Source organism: Bufo bufo, chromosome 9 (assembly GCF_905171765.1).
Source record: "Bufo bufo chromosome 9, aBufBuf1.1, whole genome shotgun sequence".
Classification (NCBI taxonomy): Eukaryota; Metazoa; Chordata; class Amphibia; order Anura; family Bufonidae; genus Bufo; species Bufo bufo.
The window spans coordinates 128509411-128528021 of record NC_053397.1 but is presented as its reverse complement, the minus strand read 5'-3'; the positions used below and the strand labels follow the sequence as shown (position 1 = coordinate 128528021).

Below are 18611 nucleotides of genomic sequence, written 5' to 3'. Positions count from 1 at the left end.
GGGATAATTTTAAGTTGTCATGTCACATTTGAAGACCCCCTGATGCACCCCTAGAGTAGAAACTCCAAGAAAAGACCCCATTTTTGAAACTACAGGATAAGGCCTCATGCGCACGGCCGTTATTTGGGTCCGCATCCGAGCCGCCGTTTTTGCGGCTCGGATGCGGACCCATTCACTTCAATGGGGCCGCAAAAGATGCGGACAGCACTCCGTGTATAAAAAATATAACATGTCCTATTCTTGTCCGTTTTGCAGACAAGAATAGGCATGTCTACAATGGGCCGCCCGTTCCGTTCCGCAAATTGCTTCCGTTTTTTGCGGATCCGCGGTTTGCGGACCGCAAAAAACAGCATGGTCGTGTGCATGTAGCCTTAAGTGGTGGTTTTATGGTACTATTTTAGGGTACATATGATTTTTGGTTGCTCTATATTACACTTTTTGTGAGGCAAGGTAAAAAACAATAGCTGTTTTGGCACCGTTTTTATTATTTGTTATTTACAATGTTTATCTGACAGGTAAGGTCATGTGGTATTTTTATAGAGCTGGTGTTTACAGACGTGACAATACCAAATATGACTACTTTTTGGGGTTGTTTGTTTTAGTTTTACATAATAAAGCTTTTTTGAAAAAAATTATTTTTTAGTCTCCATATTCTGAAAGCAATATTTTTTTTATTTTTTGGGCGACTGTCTTATGTAGGGGCTCATTTTTTTTCGCTATGAGATGATGGTTTGATTGGTACTACTTCAGGGTACATATTACTTTTTGATTGCTTGGTAATAGACTTTTTGTGACGTTTTTACGGTGTTTACCTGAGGGATAAGGTAATGTGATATTTTTATAGAGACAGTCGTTACGGACGCGGCGATACCAAATATGTCTGTTTTTCTATTATTATTTTTGCAATTTTCTGTGTTTTATTTTAAGAAAGGGGCTTTTTTTTTACTTGAAACTTTTTTTATTATTATGGAAAACAATGGTTTGTTTTTACTCTTTTTTTACTTTTTATTTTTGTCTCATTCTGGGACTTATGGGGGTCTGATCCCCTTTACAATGCATTACAATACTTCTGTATTGTAATGCATTGGCTGTAAGTGTATTACTCACTGTAATACACTTAAAGCTTCCTGCCTGCAAGATCCAGGGGGCTGGATCTCACAGGCTCTCACGGAAGGCAGCCACGATGCCTAAGGAAGGCAACAGGCTGCCTTCCGTTCCTGTCACGGGGTTCCGAAGGTGCACTTGGTCCCCCATTTCCCGCAGACCTGTTGCTTAGCTTTGGGAATGAGGATCTGTGCTTGACCTCATTCCAAGGGCAGCTTTGCTGGCTGGGTGGATCCCTGCTCCTAGTCTGCCTTGAGCGCCGAGCTGATCACTCGGTGCTCTACTGGTTGGTCTGTTGGTCATGTGACGCTGGCCACGTCACATGACCCTCACTCCCCACTATAAATACAGGCAGCCTGCTGGTCACAGGTTGCCTGTTAATTTCTAGGTTCCTGGCTATCTGCTGGACTACTGAATACTTACCTGATCCTGTTCCCTGACGATCCTCTGCCTGCTCCATCCTGGTATTGTGACCTCGGCTCCCACCTGACTACTCTCTTAGGACTCCTCTTGTACTTCGCTACTCTCCTGGTATTTGACCCCGGCTTCTCCTAACCATTCTTTGCTTAATCCGTTGTACTGCGTAGCTCTCTTGGTTCTGACCCGGTCCGTTAATGTTCCGTATTTTGTCTTGTCTGTCTTCCCTGCACATATCCTAAGTTAGGGACTGCCGTCCAGTTGTCCCCTGTCATCAGGACTCGTGAGGCAAGTAGGCAGGGCCAGGGGTGAGGGTGGAGTGCAGTGGTCACTACCCTTCCCCCTGTGTGTGTGTGGACGTGACCGTTACAGATTAACAGGCCCAACAACCACTGTATCATGAATCCTCTTATTACCCTGACTGACCATGTCTCTAACTTGACACAGATGGTGCAGGAGCTAGGAGAGAAACTCCGTTCTTTTGAGTTAGGGCAAGGTTCTTCCATTCCTCTGCCCTCCAGTCCACATTTTGAACCCCAGATCAAGCTCCCAGAACCCTTTTCTGGAGACCGGAAGAGGTTTCTCTCCTTTAAGGAGAGTTGCAAACTCTACTTCCGTTTGCGCCCCGTGTCCTCCGGTCCCGAGAGCCAACGCGTGGGGATTATCATTTCTCTACTACAGGGTGATCCCCAGGACTGGGCATTCTCGTTACCTCCTGGGGCCAGTTGTCTGACTTCCGTGGAGGGGTTTTTTCAGGCCCTGCGTACCCTCTATGATGAACCAGACAGGGCCCTGGTAGCCGAGACGGCTCTTAGGGCACTGGTTCAGGGCCATCTCCCTGCGGAGGAGTATTGCACCCAATTCAGACGGTGGTGTGTCCCCTCTGGATGGAATGAACCAGCCCTGAAGAGTCAGTTTAGGTCTGGTCTGTCTGATAATTTAAAAGATTTATTAGTCAGTTATCAAGTTCCAGAGACCTTAGAGGAGATGATGACCCTAGTTGTCCAACTTGACCGACGAGTTAGAGAGAGACGACAAGAACGACAGTTCTGTTCTCAGATGGTGGTCCAGCCAGAGGCCTTTTCCAGGGACAACACTGAGGTCTCCACCGAGGATCCCATGCAGGTTGGCATGACCCGGGGTAATCTTCGTCGCAGACACGGAGAGTGCTTCTACTGTGGAGATCCTGGCCATTGGATCAACAAGTGTCCTAAGAGGGTCCTCTCTGACAAGTCTCCTAAGGCAAGACAACCTAAAGACCAGGTACACCCTGATTTTTCTAAATATAAGCTTTTGGTACCCATAACAATTTCTCTGGGGGTTAATAAGTGGCCGGGTAAGGCCTTTATTGATTCCGGGTCAGCGGCCAACTTTATTGACTTAGAATTTGCTAGTAAATTGGGTATTCCAATGTTTGCTTTACCTACACCTATCCATGTCATGGCTATTGATGCTACTCCCCTGATTGGTGGTACGGTGAGGTCATGTACCTCTGAAATTTCTCTGACCGTGGGTGTGTGCCACTCTGAGAGATGTTCTCTTTTTGTCTTGGAGAACCTACCGGTTGAGGTGGTACTAGGGTTGCCTTGGCTCCGTTTACATAACCCCACAATTGATTGGTTCAAAGGAGAGTTGGTGAAAAGGGGACCTAAGTGTGACTCATGCTTGTCCGTGGTCCAGGCTGGGGTTTCAGTAAGGTCTAATACATTACCTTCAGTTATTAAAGAATATTCTGATGTATTCTCATCCCCTATTCCAGAGGTTCTACCCCCCCATAGACCTTATGATTGCGCCATAGAGCTAATAGAGGGTGTCAAATTTCCTAAAGGGTGAATTTATACTCTTTCAGGGCCCGAACGCAAGGCTATGGAAGATTATATTAAGGAGAGCCTTGCTAATGGGCATATTAGACCTTCAGTCTCTCCTATGGGAGCAGGGTTTTTCTTTGTTAAAAAGAAGGATGGTGGTCTTAGGCCTTGTATTGATTACCGGAGATTAAATAAGATCACTGTCCAAAATAGATACTCTCTCCCATTGATTCCGGATTTATTTAACCAGGTTCTGGGGGCAACCTGGTTTTCCAAGATTGACCTGAAAGGGGCATACAATCTAATCCGAATCAAGGAGGGAGACGAATGGAAGACAGCGTTCATTACTCCGATAGGACACTTTGAATATCAGGTGATGCCTTTTGGACTCAGCAATGCCCCAGCTGTGTTCCAAAACTTAATGAACGATATTCTTAGAGAGTTCTTAGGTAAATTTATTATTGTCTATCTTGACGACATTTTGATATTCTCTCCTGATTTCGAATCTCATGTGTCTCATGTCAAACAAGTATTAGAGGTGTTGAGGGAGAACCAGCTCTCCGCTAAGCAAGAGAAATGTGTCTTTGGTGTACAGGAGATACTGTTTCTAGGGCATTTTTTGATTCCTCACACCTTTAAGATGGATCCTGGTAAGGTTTTAGCAATTAAGGAATGGGTAAGGCCTTCATCCTTAAAGGCTTTACAACGGTTTTTGGGTTTCGCTAATTACTATCGTAAATTTATCATGAATTTTTCTGTAATTGCTAAGCCATTGACCGACCTTACTAAGAAAGGGGCGGATTTGGAGAATTGGTCTACCAAGGCCATTTCTTCATTTGAAACATTAAAAAAGGCATTTAGTAGCGCTCCCATTCTGATCCAGCCTGAATAGGAGAGACCCTTTATTATGGAGGTAGATGCATCCGAGGACGTCGCAGAAGCAGTTCTTTCACAGGGTCCTGCTAGCCTCACTAACCTGAGACCGTGTGCCTTCTTCTCCAGGAAATTCTCTCCCACGGAGAGAAACTACGACATTGGGAATAGGGAGCTGCTGGCTATTAAATGGGCATTTGAGGAGTGGAGGCATTTTTTGGAGGGGGCAAGGCATCGAGTAACTGTTGTCACTGATCATAAAAACCTAATGTTTCTTGAGCCGATGGGCTCTGTTTTTTACCCGTTTTGATTTCTCCATTACGTTCAGGCCGGGAAGTAAAAATGTGAAGGCAGACGCATTGTCCCGGAGCTTCCATGCCTTTCAACCCACTGAGACGCCGCCTGAATCCATCCTACCAGCAAACATCTTCTTAGCGGCTCTAACCCAGGATATCTCGGCTCGCATTGAGGCTGAACAACATCTGGCACTGGCATCCACCCCAACAGATAAGTTGTTTGTTCCCGTACAATTTCGTCTCCAGCTGTTGGGGGAGTGTCACGATTCTGCCTTTTGTGGACATCCGGGTGTTGAGGGCACTAAGGATCTGGTTTCTAGGTCCTATCGGTGGCCCACTCTGACCAGGGATGTCAAGTCCTACGTGTCAGCCTGTGAGGTTTGTGCCAGGTCTAAGACACCTAGGACTCGCCCTGCTGGTAACCTACGACCCCTACCCATTCCCAGTAGACCCTGGTCCCATATCTCGATGGACTTTATAACTGACCTACCGCTGGCGGAGGGTAAGACTGTGGTTTGGGTAGTGGTCAATAGGTTTAGCAAGATGGTTCATTTCATTCCCCTGTCTAAACTTCCGAATGCTAAAACCCTGGCGTCTATTTTTGTGAGAGAGATTGTTCGTTTACATGGCATCCCGGAAAATATTGTTTCTGACAGGGGTGTGCAGTTTGTGTCCAAATTCTGGAGGGCCTTCTGTCAAAGATGTAAAATTTCATTGTCTTTTTCTTCCGCCTACCATCCTGAGAGTAATGGGCAGACTGAACGCCTTAATCATTTCAAAGAAGAAGACCGGCACTTCGCAGATGTAGATCACAATGTAGATTTATTCAGTCACATATTCAAGTGGCATAGTGACGCGTTTCAGCACAAGTGTGCTTTCATCAGACTGCAATGAAACATCTTACACTCCAGCTATTTATACATAAATGAGACACTAAGGAACTGACATCATCAGAGGAGCTCCGCCTCCCTCATTAACTAAAAATTCGCATATCAAATAATCGCAATGAAATATTCGCATTAGAAAATTCGCATAAAAAAATTTGCATAAAAAAATTCGCATAAAAAAATTCGCAAAAACATATCCACTCTATACTGGCGAAGATTTTCAGTCCAATAGTCCATTTTGGCAGTGATTAATCACGCTGAAGAAAAAGAGAAATATATTTATCTAATTACATAAAGCCGAATGCCTTATAGGAAGCAGGACACATTGTACTCACGATTGAGGCCCCTGGGCTCCATTGTCTGAAAACGATGGATCCAGTAAGCCTCTCTTTTCAATAACAATTTATTTCTATCACCCCCTCGACGGGGTAATGATACACCTTCAATAATCTGATACCTCAACTGCGAGATATTATGTTTTTTATCATGAAAATGAAGGGGTATTGGAAGTAATAAATTCTGTTTGCGGATAGTAGATTTGTGTTTACTTAGTCTGTCCTTCATTCTCATCGAGGTTTCCCCCACATATAATAATCCACATGGACATTTAAGAATGTAAACCACAAATCTACTATCACAGGTGAACGTGCCCTTTATTGGAATATTTTCACCTGAGTGAGGGTGGGAAAAACATGAACCCTTTATGACACTGGAACAATTGACACAATTTAAACAAGGAAAAGTGCCCCGTCTAGGTGTAGATAAAAAACTCTGTCCTCTTTCTATTTTATTACTTCCCACATCTGCCCGGACTATTTTATCCCTAATATTTTCTGCCCGTTTATAGCATATCATGGGTGGCCTCTGGAACTCTCCTATCCGTGGATAGGACTTGGATAATATGTGCCAATGTTGATTAACAATAGTCCTCAGGCGCTGGGACCAGGGATGGTATTTAATCACTAAGGGGATCCTTGTTTCTTTCTTAGTTCTATCCGGTGGTGTAGTCTCAGCTTTATTACGCTGTATTTTCAATAGATAAGGGGGGTAGCCTCGCTCTCTAAATTTATTGGTCATATCGTCTAATCTTATTTGGCACATATCCCTATCACTGACGATCCGTCTAACCCTCTGGTATTGTGAATATGGGATAGATTCCTTGATGGTTGCTGGGTGACTACTTGAAAAGGACAGCAAACTGTTCCTATCAGTTGATTTCACAAATAAATCCGTCTGTATCTTACCTTCTTTGTCCCTAGTCACCCAGGTATCCAAAAAGGAAATTCTATCAGAACTATGGTGTACAGTGAATTTAAGTTCATCCCAGATGGAATTTAAATACGTGGTAAATTCCGTAAGGGATCGGACGTCGCCTCGCCATACGCAAAAAATATCGTTGATGAATCGACGCCAAAATATACAATGTTGATGATATAGAGGGCTAGAGTAAACAAATTGACACTCAAAAGAAGCCATATATGTATTTGCGTATGGCGGCGCGACGTTCGATCCCATCGCGGTCCCACGGCACTGCTGATAAAAAGAATCTTGAAACAAAAAATAATTTTGCTCAAGGACTATTTTCAAAAGTTCCAGAAAAAATTCCTTTTCTGCCTTTTTGTATGTGCTTGTGCCTAAGAGACCCGCGACTGCATTGATTCCTTTTTCATGAATAATAGATGTATAAAGACTGCACACGTCTAAGGGTATTTTCACACTTGCGGCAGGGCACGGCGAAACAGCCGCAGGACGGATCCGACATGGTGAACAGCCTGTCGGATCCGTCCTGCGGCTGTTTCGCCGTGCCCCCGGGCCGCCGCTCCATCCCCATTGACTATAATGGCCGGACTAAAATTACTGCATGTCAGGTTTTTTAGTCCGGCGGCTTTCTCCGTGCACCGCCGTGCTGCGCCGGAGCTCCGCCCCCATCCCCATTATAGTCAATGGGGACGGAGCGGGGGCACGGCGAACAGCCACAGGACGGATCCGACATGGTAAACAGCATGTCGGATCCGTCCTGCCGCAAGTGTGAAACTAGCCTAAAGTGACGAATATACAGCCTTCATCCACCTGGAGAGAGCTAATTTCAGATAGAAAATGGCCAGTATCTCGGATATACGATGGTGCTAGTTTAGTTAGAGGGGTTAATACCCTCTCCAAAAAAATAGCTGGATTTGAAAGTATGGAGTCAGTGGACGCCACTATCGGGCGACCTGGTGGATTAAATAGTGACTTATGCACTTTTGGTAGAGTGTAAAACACCGGGGTAATCGGATGTTGATTTATAAGAAAGTCCCCCAATTTGGCGTCCACCACTTCATTCTCTTTGGCTTTATCTACCACTCGCTGTAAAATTTCTTTGATATGGTAGACTGGATCACTATTTAGTATTTTATAAGTACTACTATCCTGTAATTGTTGTAAAATTTCACTAACGTAATATTCTTTGTCTAAGATAACGATGGCCCCCCCCCCCCCCTTATCTGCAGGTTTTATTATTAAGGATTTCTCCTTTTAATAAGGAGTCAAGGGCATGTTTCTCCTCCACAGGTAAATTATAATTTACATGTAACTTTCCTTGTTTACATTGTTGCAACAATTTATCGACATCATTTTGCACCAATTTAACAAATGTCTCAACTGGATGATATGTCCTGGGAGGTGCATAATTACTTTTTACTCTCAAATTAAACTGTTTAACAGTTAACATAGTAGTAACAGAGCTATCCACCACCTGTTCCACATCACCAGTAGTTTCATTACCACCAAATTGAGCTTTTAGACGCAAATTGCGAAAAAAACGATGTAAGTCAGTGTCCAAGGTGAACGTATCAAAGTTCCCGGTCGGGCTGAAAGATAAGCCCTTTTTCAATAAGTTCATCTGGGCAGGACTGAGGCTCTTGGATGATAAGTTTAACACTAAGTTTTCTCCCGTACCTGTGACCGCGTTTTCCTCGGTGCGTCTGCCTCGCCGATGATGACGGCCGGCTCGCCGGGTGTTAATCTTGGTCTTCTTGTACGGCGTTGGCCTAAAAAAGGCCCCCGAGAGCCACCTGAAGTTTCGCTGCCGGACCCCGATGAAAAAGAACCGGTTTGACGAAATCTCGGACGTGACGTTGGAGTTGCGGTACCAGGTCGCCCGATAGTGGCGTCCACTGACTCCATACTTTCAAATCCAGCTATTTTTTTGGAGAGGGTATTAACCCCTCTAACTAAACTAGCACCATCGTATATCCGAGATACTGGCCACTTTCTAACTGAAATTAGATCTCTCCAGGTGGATGAAGGCTGCATATTCGTCACTTTAGACGTGTGCAGTCTTTATACAACTATTATTCATGAAAAAGGAATCAATGCAGTCGCGGGTCTCTTAGGCACAAGCACATACAAAAAGGCAGAAAAGGAATTTTTTCTGGAACTTTTGAAAATAGTCCTTGAGCAAAATTATTTTTTGTTTCAAGATTCTTTTTATCAGCAGTGCCGTGGGACCGCGATGGGATCGAACGTCGCGCCGCCATACGCAAATACATATATGGCTTCTTTTGAGTGTCAATTTGTTTACTCTAGCCCTCTATATCATCAACATTGTATATTTTGGCGTCGATTCATCGACGATATTTTTTGCGTATGGCGAGGCGACGTCCGATCCCTTACGGAATTTACCACGTATTTAAATTCCATCTGGGATGAACTTAAATTCACTGTACACCATAGTTCTGATAGAATTTCCTTTTTGGATACCTGGGTGACTAGGGACAAAGAAGGTAAGATACAGACGGATTTATTTGTGAAATCAACTGATAGGAACAGTTTGCTGTCCTTTTCAAGTAGTCACCCAGCAACCATCAAGGAATCTATCCCATATTCACAATACCAGAGGGCTAGATGGATCGTCAGTGATAGGGATATGTGCCAAATAAGATTAGACGATATGACCAATAAATTTAGAGAGCGAGGCTACCCCCCTGATCTATTGAAAATACAGCGTAATAAAGCTGAGACTACACCACCGGATAGAACTAAGAAAGAAACAAGGATCCCCTTAGTGATTAAATACCATCCTTGGTCCCAGCGCCTGAGGACTATTGTTAATCAACATTGGCACATATTATCCAAGTCCTATCCACGGATAGGAGAGTTCCAGAGGCCACCCATGATATGCTATAAACGGGCAGAAAATATTAGGGATAAAATAGTCCGGGCAGATGTGGGAAGTAATAAAATAGAAAGAGGACAGAGTTTTTTATCTACACCTAGACGGGGCACTTTTCCTTGTTTAAATTGTGTCAATTGTTCCAGCGTCATAAAGGGTTCATGTTTTTCCCACCCTCACTCAGGTGAAAATATTCCAATAAAGGGCACGTTCACCTGTGATAGTAGATTTGTGGTTTACATTCTTAAATGTCCATGTGGATTATTATATGTGGGGGAAACCTCGTTGAGAATGAAGGACAGACTAAGTAAACACAAATCTACTATCCGCAAACAGAATTTATTACTTCCAATACCCCTTCATTTTCATGATAAAAAACATAATATCTCGCAGTTGAGGTATCAGATTATTGAAGGTGTATCATTACCCCGTCGAGGGGGTGATAGAAATAAATTGTTATTGAAAAGAGAGGCTTACTGGATCCATCGTCTTCAGACAATGGAGCCCAGGGGTCTCAATCGTGAGTACAATGTGTCCTGCTTCCTATAAGGCATTCGGCTTTATGTAATTAGATAAATATATTTCTCTTTTTCTTCAGCGTGATTAATCACTGCCAAAATGGACTATTGGACTGAAAATCTTCGCCAGTATAGAGTGGATATGTTTTTGCGAATTTTTTTATGCGAATTTTTTTTATGCGAATTTTCTAATGCGAATATTTCATTGCGATTATTTGATATGCAAATTTTTAGTTAATGAGGGAGGCGGAGCTCCTCTGATGATGTCAGTTCCTTAGTGTCTCATTTATGTATAAATAGCTGGAGTGTAAGATGTTTCATTGCAGTCTGATGAAAGCACACTTGTGCTGAAACGCGTCACTATGCCACTTGAATATGTGACTGAATAAATCTACATTGTGATCTACATCTGCGAAGTGCCGGTCTTCTTCTTTGAAACGTTTGTCTGGACGCCATTCCACTAACACGTGCACCGCGAATTCAAGAAGGTAGTGCCGCCCTGTCTTTACTAGAATCTGAACGCCTTAATCAGTCTGTGGAACAACTCTTGAGGTTGAATGTTGCTGATGACCAGCAATTATGGGTCAAATTCCTTCCGTTGGCTGAATTTGCTTTGAATAACCGTGTCAATTCTTCTGCTGCGGTCTCCCCTTTCTTTTGTAACCATGGTTTTCATCCCCGTTTTCATTCTGGGTCGTCCGTCTCCTCCTCTAACCCTGAAGCGGATAAACTCTCCTCCGAACTGTGCACAGTTTGGGCCCGGGTTCAATCGAACCTAGAAAAGGCTCAAAGTTCTCAAAAACTCAAGGCCGATAGGAGACGTTCAAGGGGGGTGAACTTTCAGGTTGGGGATAAAGTATGGTTGTCCTCCAAGAATCTATCTCTCAAGGTAACTTCTAAAAAATTTGCTCCTCGTTTTATTGGACCATATAAGATCACAGAAGTGATTAACCCGGTATCTTTTAGGTTGGAGCTGCCCGAGTCATTCCACATTCATAATGTGTTCCATAAATCTCTGCTTAAAAAATATTTTGAACCGGTAGTACCATCAAAAGCCTTGCCTGCGCCGGTTCTTGTTAATGATGCTGTCGAGTATGTGGTGTCTAAAATAGTGGATGTCAGGAAGGTGCGTAATGCCTTGCAGTACCTGATTCACTGGAAGGGGTATGGCCCTGAAGAGAGATCTTGGGTACCTGCTAGGGAGGTTCATGCTCCTAGACTTGTTCGTAAATTTCATTTAGAACACCCTGAAAAGCCATCGCCTGAAGTCTTGGGTCCGGTGGCCCCTCGTAAAAAGGGGGGGTACTGTCACGGGGTTCCGAAGGTGCACTTGGTCCCCCATTTCCCGCAGACCTGTTGCTTAGCTTTGGGAATGAGGTTCTGTGCTTGACCTCATTCCCAGGGCAGCTTTGCTGGCTGGGTGGCTCCCTGCTCCTAGTCTGCCTTGAGCGCCGAGCTGATCACTCGGTGCTCTACTGGTTGGTCTGTCGGTCATGTGACGCTGGCCACGTCACATGACCCTCACTCCCCACTATAAATACAGGCAGCCTGCTGGTCACAGGTTGCCTGTTAGTTTCTAGGTTCCTGGCTATCTGTTGGACTACTGAATACTTACCTGATCCTGTTCCCTGACGATCCTCTGCCTGCTCCTCCTGTACTGCGCATCCATTCTGGTATTGTGACCTCGGCTCCCACCTGACTACTCTCTTAGGACTCCTCTTGTACTTCGCTACTCTCCTGGTATTTGACCCCGGCTTCTCCTGACCATTCTTTGCTTAATCCGTTGTACTGCGTAGCACTCTTGGTTCTGACCCGGTCCGTTCATGTTCCGTATTTTGTCTTGTCTGTCTTCCCTGCACATAGCCTAAGTTAGGGACTGCCGTCCAGTTGTCCCCTGTCATCAGGACTCGTGAGGCAAGTAGGCAGGGCCAGGGGTGAGGGTGGAGCGCAGTGGTCACTACCCTTCCCCCTGTGTGTGTGTGGACGTGACCGTTACACTTCCATCAGTACCCGTCACAGCAGCGCAGGGACCCGATGGCCACCCTGGACACGGCAGGATACTGCATGTGCCGTGCTCAGTGCTGACTGTGGCAGTGCAAGGGTTATGTGCCGGCATCTGTGTTTTCACCGATGTTGGCGCATACAGCAGGGGTCCGACTATCAGTGACTGCCAGATCCCTACCGCTGATCGGGTGGGCGCAGCACCTGTACCCGCCCGATCAGCCAGCTGTATATGTACGGCTCTGGTCCTTAAGTCACGGCCACCAGCGCCGTACATGTTTGACACGGGTCCTTAATGGGTTAAACATCATCGGTAAGGGACAACAGAGGGGGGTTATATACCAACTTTCAGGGCAATTGGAGCAACTTCAGTTCGGCCTAAACCGATTCGGGTCCGAACCAAACTTTTTCAAAGATTCAGTGAATTGGACCCAAAACTAATCTCGATTGGTTCGCTCATCTCTAGTCTATTTATTACACAGTTATACAGTGTGCACTGCCATATAGGCTCCACAGACACCTTGTGTATAAATATAATGGGGAAGACATTTATTAAATTTATTACAATGGCTCATGCTGGGTAATATTTTTGGTGCACGCTAGACCCGTTTGTCTAATTTCATAACAACTTAGTTGGCTAAGGCTACTTTCACACTACCGTTCAGAGCGGGTCCGTCTGATGTCTGCTCAGACGGATCCGCTCCTATAATGCAGACGTTTGGATCCGTTCAGAACGGATCCGTTTGCATTATAGTTTAAAAAAATTTCTAAGTGTGAAAGTAGCCTGAACGGATCCGTCCAGACTTTACATTGAAAGTCAATGGGGGACGGATCCGTTTGAAGATTGAGCCATATGGTGTCATCTTCAAACGGATCCGTCCCCATTGACTTACATTGTAAGTCTGGACGGATCTGCTTGCCTCTGCAAGCAGCGTTCAGGTGTCCGCTTGCTGAGCGGAGCGGAGGCTGAACGCTGCCAGACTGATGCATTCTGAGCGGATCCGCGTCCACTCAGAATGCATTAGGGCAGTACGGATGCGTTCGGGGCCGCTTGTGTGCCCCTTCAAACGGAGCTCACAAGCAGACACCCGAACGCAGGTGTGAAAGTAGACTTAGTCAGTTGGCTTAGTTTCTAAAATCATTTTATATCAGAATTGTGGTTTCATTTGGTTGAAAAATGTCACATCTCAGACCACTCCATTTCCCATAAAATGACACCCTTATTCCAGTAAGGCTACTTTCACACCAGCGTCTTTGCTGGATCCGTCATGGATCAGCAAAAACGCTTCCGTCATGATAATACAACCGTATGCATCCGTTATGAATGGATCCGGCTGTATTATCTTTAAAATAGCCAAGACAGATCCGTCATGAACACCATTGAAAGTCAAAGGGGGGTGGATCAGTTTTCTCTTGTGTGCGAGAAAACGGATCTGTCCCCATTGACTTACATTGTATGTCAGGACGGATCCGTCTTGCTCCGCACCACATCGCGGACATAAAAACACTGATTGCAGCATTATTCTGTCCGCGATGGGGACGCAACCAAATGGAACGGAATGCATTCTGGTGCACTCCGTTTCGTTCAGTTCAGTTTTGTCCCCCTTGACAATGAATTGGGACAAAACGGAAGCGTTTTCCCCCACTATTGAGGTCCTATGACGGATCTCAATATCGTAAAGGGAAAGCACAGATGTGAAAGTAGCCTTAGCCATGCCTCCTTTGGGTGAGGTAGATGCAGTGGAATTCTCAAAGCCATATTATACCAAAATGTGCTGATCTGTGCCGATTTTGTCTAAATGTTGTCATAGCTTTCAACAAAATCTAGCTGTACTCAGAAGGAAATCTCTCTCATTCTCTCCTAGGACTACTGCTACACAAAAGGAGTCAAATAGATCATGTTAAAAAAAATGTGTTGGATTCTCATATAATTTTACGGAAAAAACTATGTATAAAATATGAGTTACAGTAAACGGCTGGTTGTTTGCATAGGTGGAGAATATACTTTCCATTGGGAATTCTCCCTGCACAGTTCAGAACATTTTTCACATATATACAAAATGACCCACAACTAGTTATCATTTGATGTTCTGGTAATAATGATAAGCCTAATGATGAAAATTTGCAAGTGCAAGTGAACTTTTACTTTCTTTTTTTTTTTAAACACTAAAAAGTCCCCAATTAATTTGATTATTTTTTTTATTTTTTTTATTTTTTTCAGGAAATTACTTTTATTGCCACAATTAAAAGCATGGTACAACCCATTAAACGGAGTTACATTAACAAATCTTATTATCTTATATGTAAAGGTATAAATATCGAATGCTGCTGCAAATCTTGTTTCCATTGGGGCAAAACCTAACTTTACTGTCAAACCATAAGAAATATTTAGTCATTTATAAAACGAACCTGCTTATTCCTAAACAACCTCATTTCTGTTTTCTAAATGACTATTTCAAGACAGTAAATTTCTAGTAATTAGGCAGCACAATGTATTTTACTGTACTGTATGTAGAAATATACACTTACCATTATGGTCTTAAAATTGTTATATTCCTGTAGAAACCTGGCTGGTAGAAGAATCAATAGAGCAAAACAATTTTTGTAAAGGCTTTTACCATGTACTGTACTTCTGTAATCGGCTTGAATTTCCTGTACTTGCTTGGTTGTGTAACACTCCAGATGTCATTTGTCAGGTGTTGCATTAGAGGATAGGAAATGTGCTGGTGACAGAACTTTAACACTTTACTGTCTGCAAAATACAATAAATATTTGTCATAGTGCTAGTAGTAAAGTGTTCAGAATGCTTTGGAAAAATTAAAGAATCAATTCTCACCCTCAATGATCCCCTCAGATGTCCTTCCTGGTGCATTCTACACATTTTTTGTTATTGGGTTCGCACAGACCTAGAGTCTGGTTGGGGCCCCAATTTTACATAGTGCTCATCTGCACTGCAATTTGTAATTGATTTTATCTAATCACTGTATGTCTAATTTTGATATAATACAATAAAGTATGTATTTCAACTATATGTGTGGTTTTGTTAGTTGGGTGCAGTATAGATTTTTACCACACATTATTATTTGTACTACTGTTTGGTGGTCACATGTAGGAAAGACCTGCTCAAGTAATAACTGGCATACTTACGAACACTGTATTTGGTAAATTTGAGGCATGTAAGCCCTGCCTAGGACATGCCCAATCATTTTCAGCCATGGAATTGTTTGATTTTCTTTAAAATAAACTATTCTTTAAAATGTAACTGTTAGGCTCCTTTCACACGGGCGAGATTTCCGTGCGGATGCAATGCGTGAGGTGAACGCATTGCACCTCACTGAATCCGGACCCATTCATTTCTATGGGGCTGTGCACATGAGCGGTGATTTTCACGCATCACTTGTGCGTTGCGTGAAAATCGCAGCATGCTCCTCTTTGTGCGTTTTACACGTAACGCAGGCCCCATAGAAATGAATGGGGTTGCGTGAAAACGCAAGCATCCGCAAGCAAATGCGGATGCGGTGCGATTTTCACGCACGGTTGCTAGGTGATGTTTGGGATGGGGACCCGATCATTATTATTTTCCCTTATAACATGGTTATAAGGGAAAATAATAGCATTCTGAATACAGAATGCATAGTAAAATAGGGCTGGAGGGGTTAAAAAAAAATTAAAAAAAAATGTAACTCACTTTAATCCACTTGTTCGCGCAGCCGGCATCTCTTCTGTCTTCTTTTGTGAGGAATAGGACCTTTGATGACGTCACTACGCTCATCACATGGTCCGTCAACATGATCCATCACCATGGTTAAAAAGAAATGGAAAATAATTGAACTCACCTTAATCCACTTGTTCGTGCTGCCGGCATCTCTTCTGTCTTCTTTTGTTAAGAATAGGACTTTTTGATGATGTCACTACGCTCATCACATGGTCCATCACATGATGAACGTAGTGACGTCATCAAAGGTCCTTTTCCTCACAGGTGAAGACAGAAGAGATACCGGCTGCGCGAAAGTGGATTAAGGTTAGTTAAATTTTTTTTTATTTTTTTTTAACCCCTCCAGCCCTATTTTACTATGCATTCTGTATTCAGAATGCTATTATTTTCCCTTATAACCATGTTAGAGTGGAAAATAATAAAATCTACACTACAACTAACCCAAACCTGAACTTCTGTGAAGAAGTTCGGGTCTGGGTACCACAGTCGGTTTTTTATCACGCGTGTGCAAAACACATTGCACCCGCGCGATAAAAACTGAACATCGGAACGCAATCGCAGTCAAAACTGACTGCAATTGCGTACCTACTCGCGCGGGTTTGCCGCAATGCACCGGGACGCATCCGGACCTAATCCGGACACGCTCGTCTGCTGGGGGCCTTAGGCTTTCTTTTCCTTTCAGGATAACATTTTCCCAATAGATTTTGTCCTTATGTAGGTTCTTGTGGATCCCACAGCAATCTGTGTCAGGCTGTTTTTCCAGCATGCAGATGCCTTTGTGATCCACTAGAATGCCCATGTAAACCACTAGATTCATATCTATTTACCTCCATCAAGGTTCAGTACCTAATATCATAATTCTATCACGGATACTCGCCATGTGTGTTCCTTTGTGATCCACTAGAATGCCCCTGTGATCCACTAGATTCACATGTACTTACGTCCATGAAGGTTCAGTATGTAATATCCGATTTCTATCATGGATACCCGCCGTGTGTGTTCCGCATTTTGTGGAACAGAATGGCCAGCTGTAAAGGGGATCCAGCGACGCGCGCTCTCCTTGCAGCGCCGCCGGCATCCCGCTTGTGTGGAGCGAGGATGCGGCCAGCGTCCTAGTTTCCATGTTGATGGCGGGGCAGGGAGGACCCAGCCACGTACGCCTACTCAGCGTGGCCGGCGTCCTCCATCCCCTAGACAACCAGCAACAGGGGAGCTGAGCGCCGATAGTGATGAATCGTCGCTCAGCTGCATTAAGGTGTGTGATGCGAGTCACGTGACGGTGGCCACGTCATGTGACTCATCTGTTGGGGCTATTTAACAGGCAGCCTGCTGGCCACAGGTTGCCTGTGATTGGTCTTACCACACTTGTGCATTATATATCGTGACTCCTGTGCTTTTGACTTTGGCTTGTTTTGGACTTCGTTTCAGTGACTTCCCTGGTACTTACGCGACCTCTTGGCTTCTGACCCCGGCTGGTATCTGACTTCGTTATTGTTATTTCCCTTGTACTCTTGTTACCTCTCGGTTCCTGACCTCGGCTTGTGTTGACTTGGATTTAGTATTTTCCTGTGTCCCTGCGTTCCTCTTGGCTTGGACCTTTGCTCCCTTTATTCTGGACTGCCGCCCAGTTGTACACCGTCGGCTAGGGTGGACCGTGCAAGTAGGTAGGGATAGATGTGCGGGTGAAGTTCAGGGCCTACCATGGACCCTAGTCGAGTCCTTACGGATTAGGTACATAGTCTCGCCCAAATGGTGCAGGATTTGGCAGAGAGCAGGGACGTGCACACATAGGGATGAAAGGGGGCTTGAGCCCCTGCCCTTTTCATCACCGGCCCCTTAAATGCCCTCCGCTCTTACAGAAATTTTATTTTATTGGAACTTTTTTTTTTTTTCATAATGCGCAGATGCTGGCACTCACTGTCACGTGCGCTGCGCATTAATCTTTGTTAATTATCAAGACCAGACCCGCCGGCAAGTCACGTGGTATGGGCGGCGCGCACAGGCAGTCTTCTGAGCAGAGAAGAAGAGCTGCCTGGCTGTGTGTGCTCCCGCCCGTCCTGCCCCTGCTGACAAGCCGCCTCAGAGCCTCACCGCCCGCCCCTCCCGTCAGGAATCCGGATTCAAGTGTGGGTGAGTGAAGAAAAAGAAAATGATTGATGACATACCACTGCCCTGCGGCCCTGCCCTGCTCACTCAGTTTAATTCCTCCTGTGTGTGCTTGCTTGTGCTGAGTGACTGGGTTGTTGTCTTGTGTTTGTCTTGTCTGTCGGTCTGAGTCACTGTCTGTGTGAGTGTGTGAGTGTGATGTGTCTGTCTGTGATCGCCCCCCGCTCTGTGCTCTGGCTACTGTGCTGCTGCCTGGCCTGCTGACTGAGCCTGCCACACTCACTGTCATGGAGGTAGGCCATTAGTGGCGGCTGGCGGGAAAAAACAGGGAGGGGGGAGGGTGTATAGGAGAGGAGATGCTCTACCTGCCTGCAAAACCCACCCACTGCCCAGCACACCCATGCTTCAGTTTACAATCATGCCTTTATGGCCCAGCAGGCCAGCACCCCTGCTTTTTGGCTACTTGTGCTGCCTGCCACTGCCATCATGGAGGCTGGTAGTGGCGGGAAAAATGTACCGGGGGGGGGGGGTATGATATGTGCTGCCAGGCTGCCTGCAGTGCAAACCCAGGTCCCAGGCCCATGAATCACCCCTGCAGTCTGTGGGGCCACTTCTTGCTGGTACAGTGGCACATTATTGGTGGGCAGTGGCAACAGCAGATCATTCCATATATGAATCGCATATAAAGTGCTAAAACACATAGAACTAAATTACAGACCATTACCCATACTGT

The 18611-nt window shown here is 44.8% G+C and overlaps 1 protein-coding gene across 3 annotated transcripts in view; it reads right to left on the bottom strand.

The window, feature by feature from the left end:
- LOC120978679 (L-selectin-like) overlaps positions 1-14733 on the bottom strand; it is an 869073-nt gene extending 854340 nt beyond the window's left edge. For all 3 annotated transcript variants that reach the window (XM_040406944.1, XM_040406945.1, XM_040406946.1), the window contains exon 1: positions 14587-14733. In XM_040406944.1, the coding sequence (XP_040262878.1) occupies positions 14587-14589 (3 nt within the window). In that variant the 5' untranslated portion in view covers positions 14590-14733. The remainder of the gene's footprint in view (positions 1-14586) is intronic.
- Between the last annotated feature and the right edge of the window lie 3878 nt (positions 14734-18611).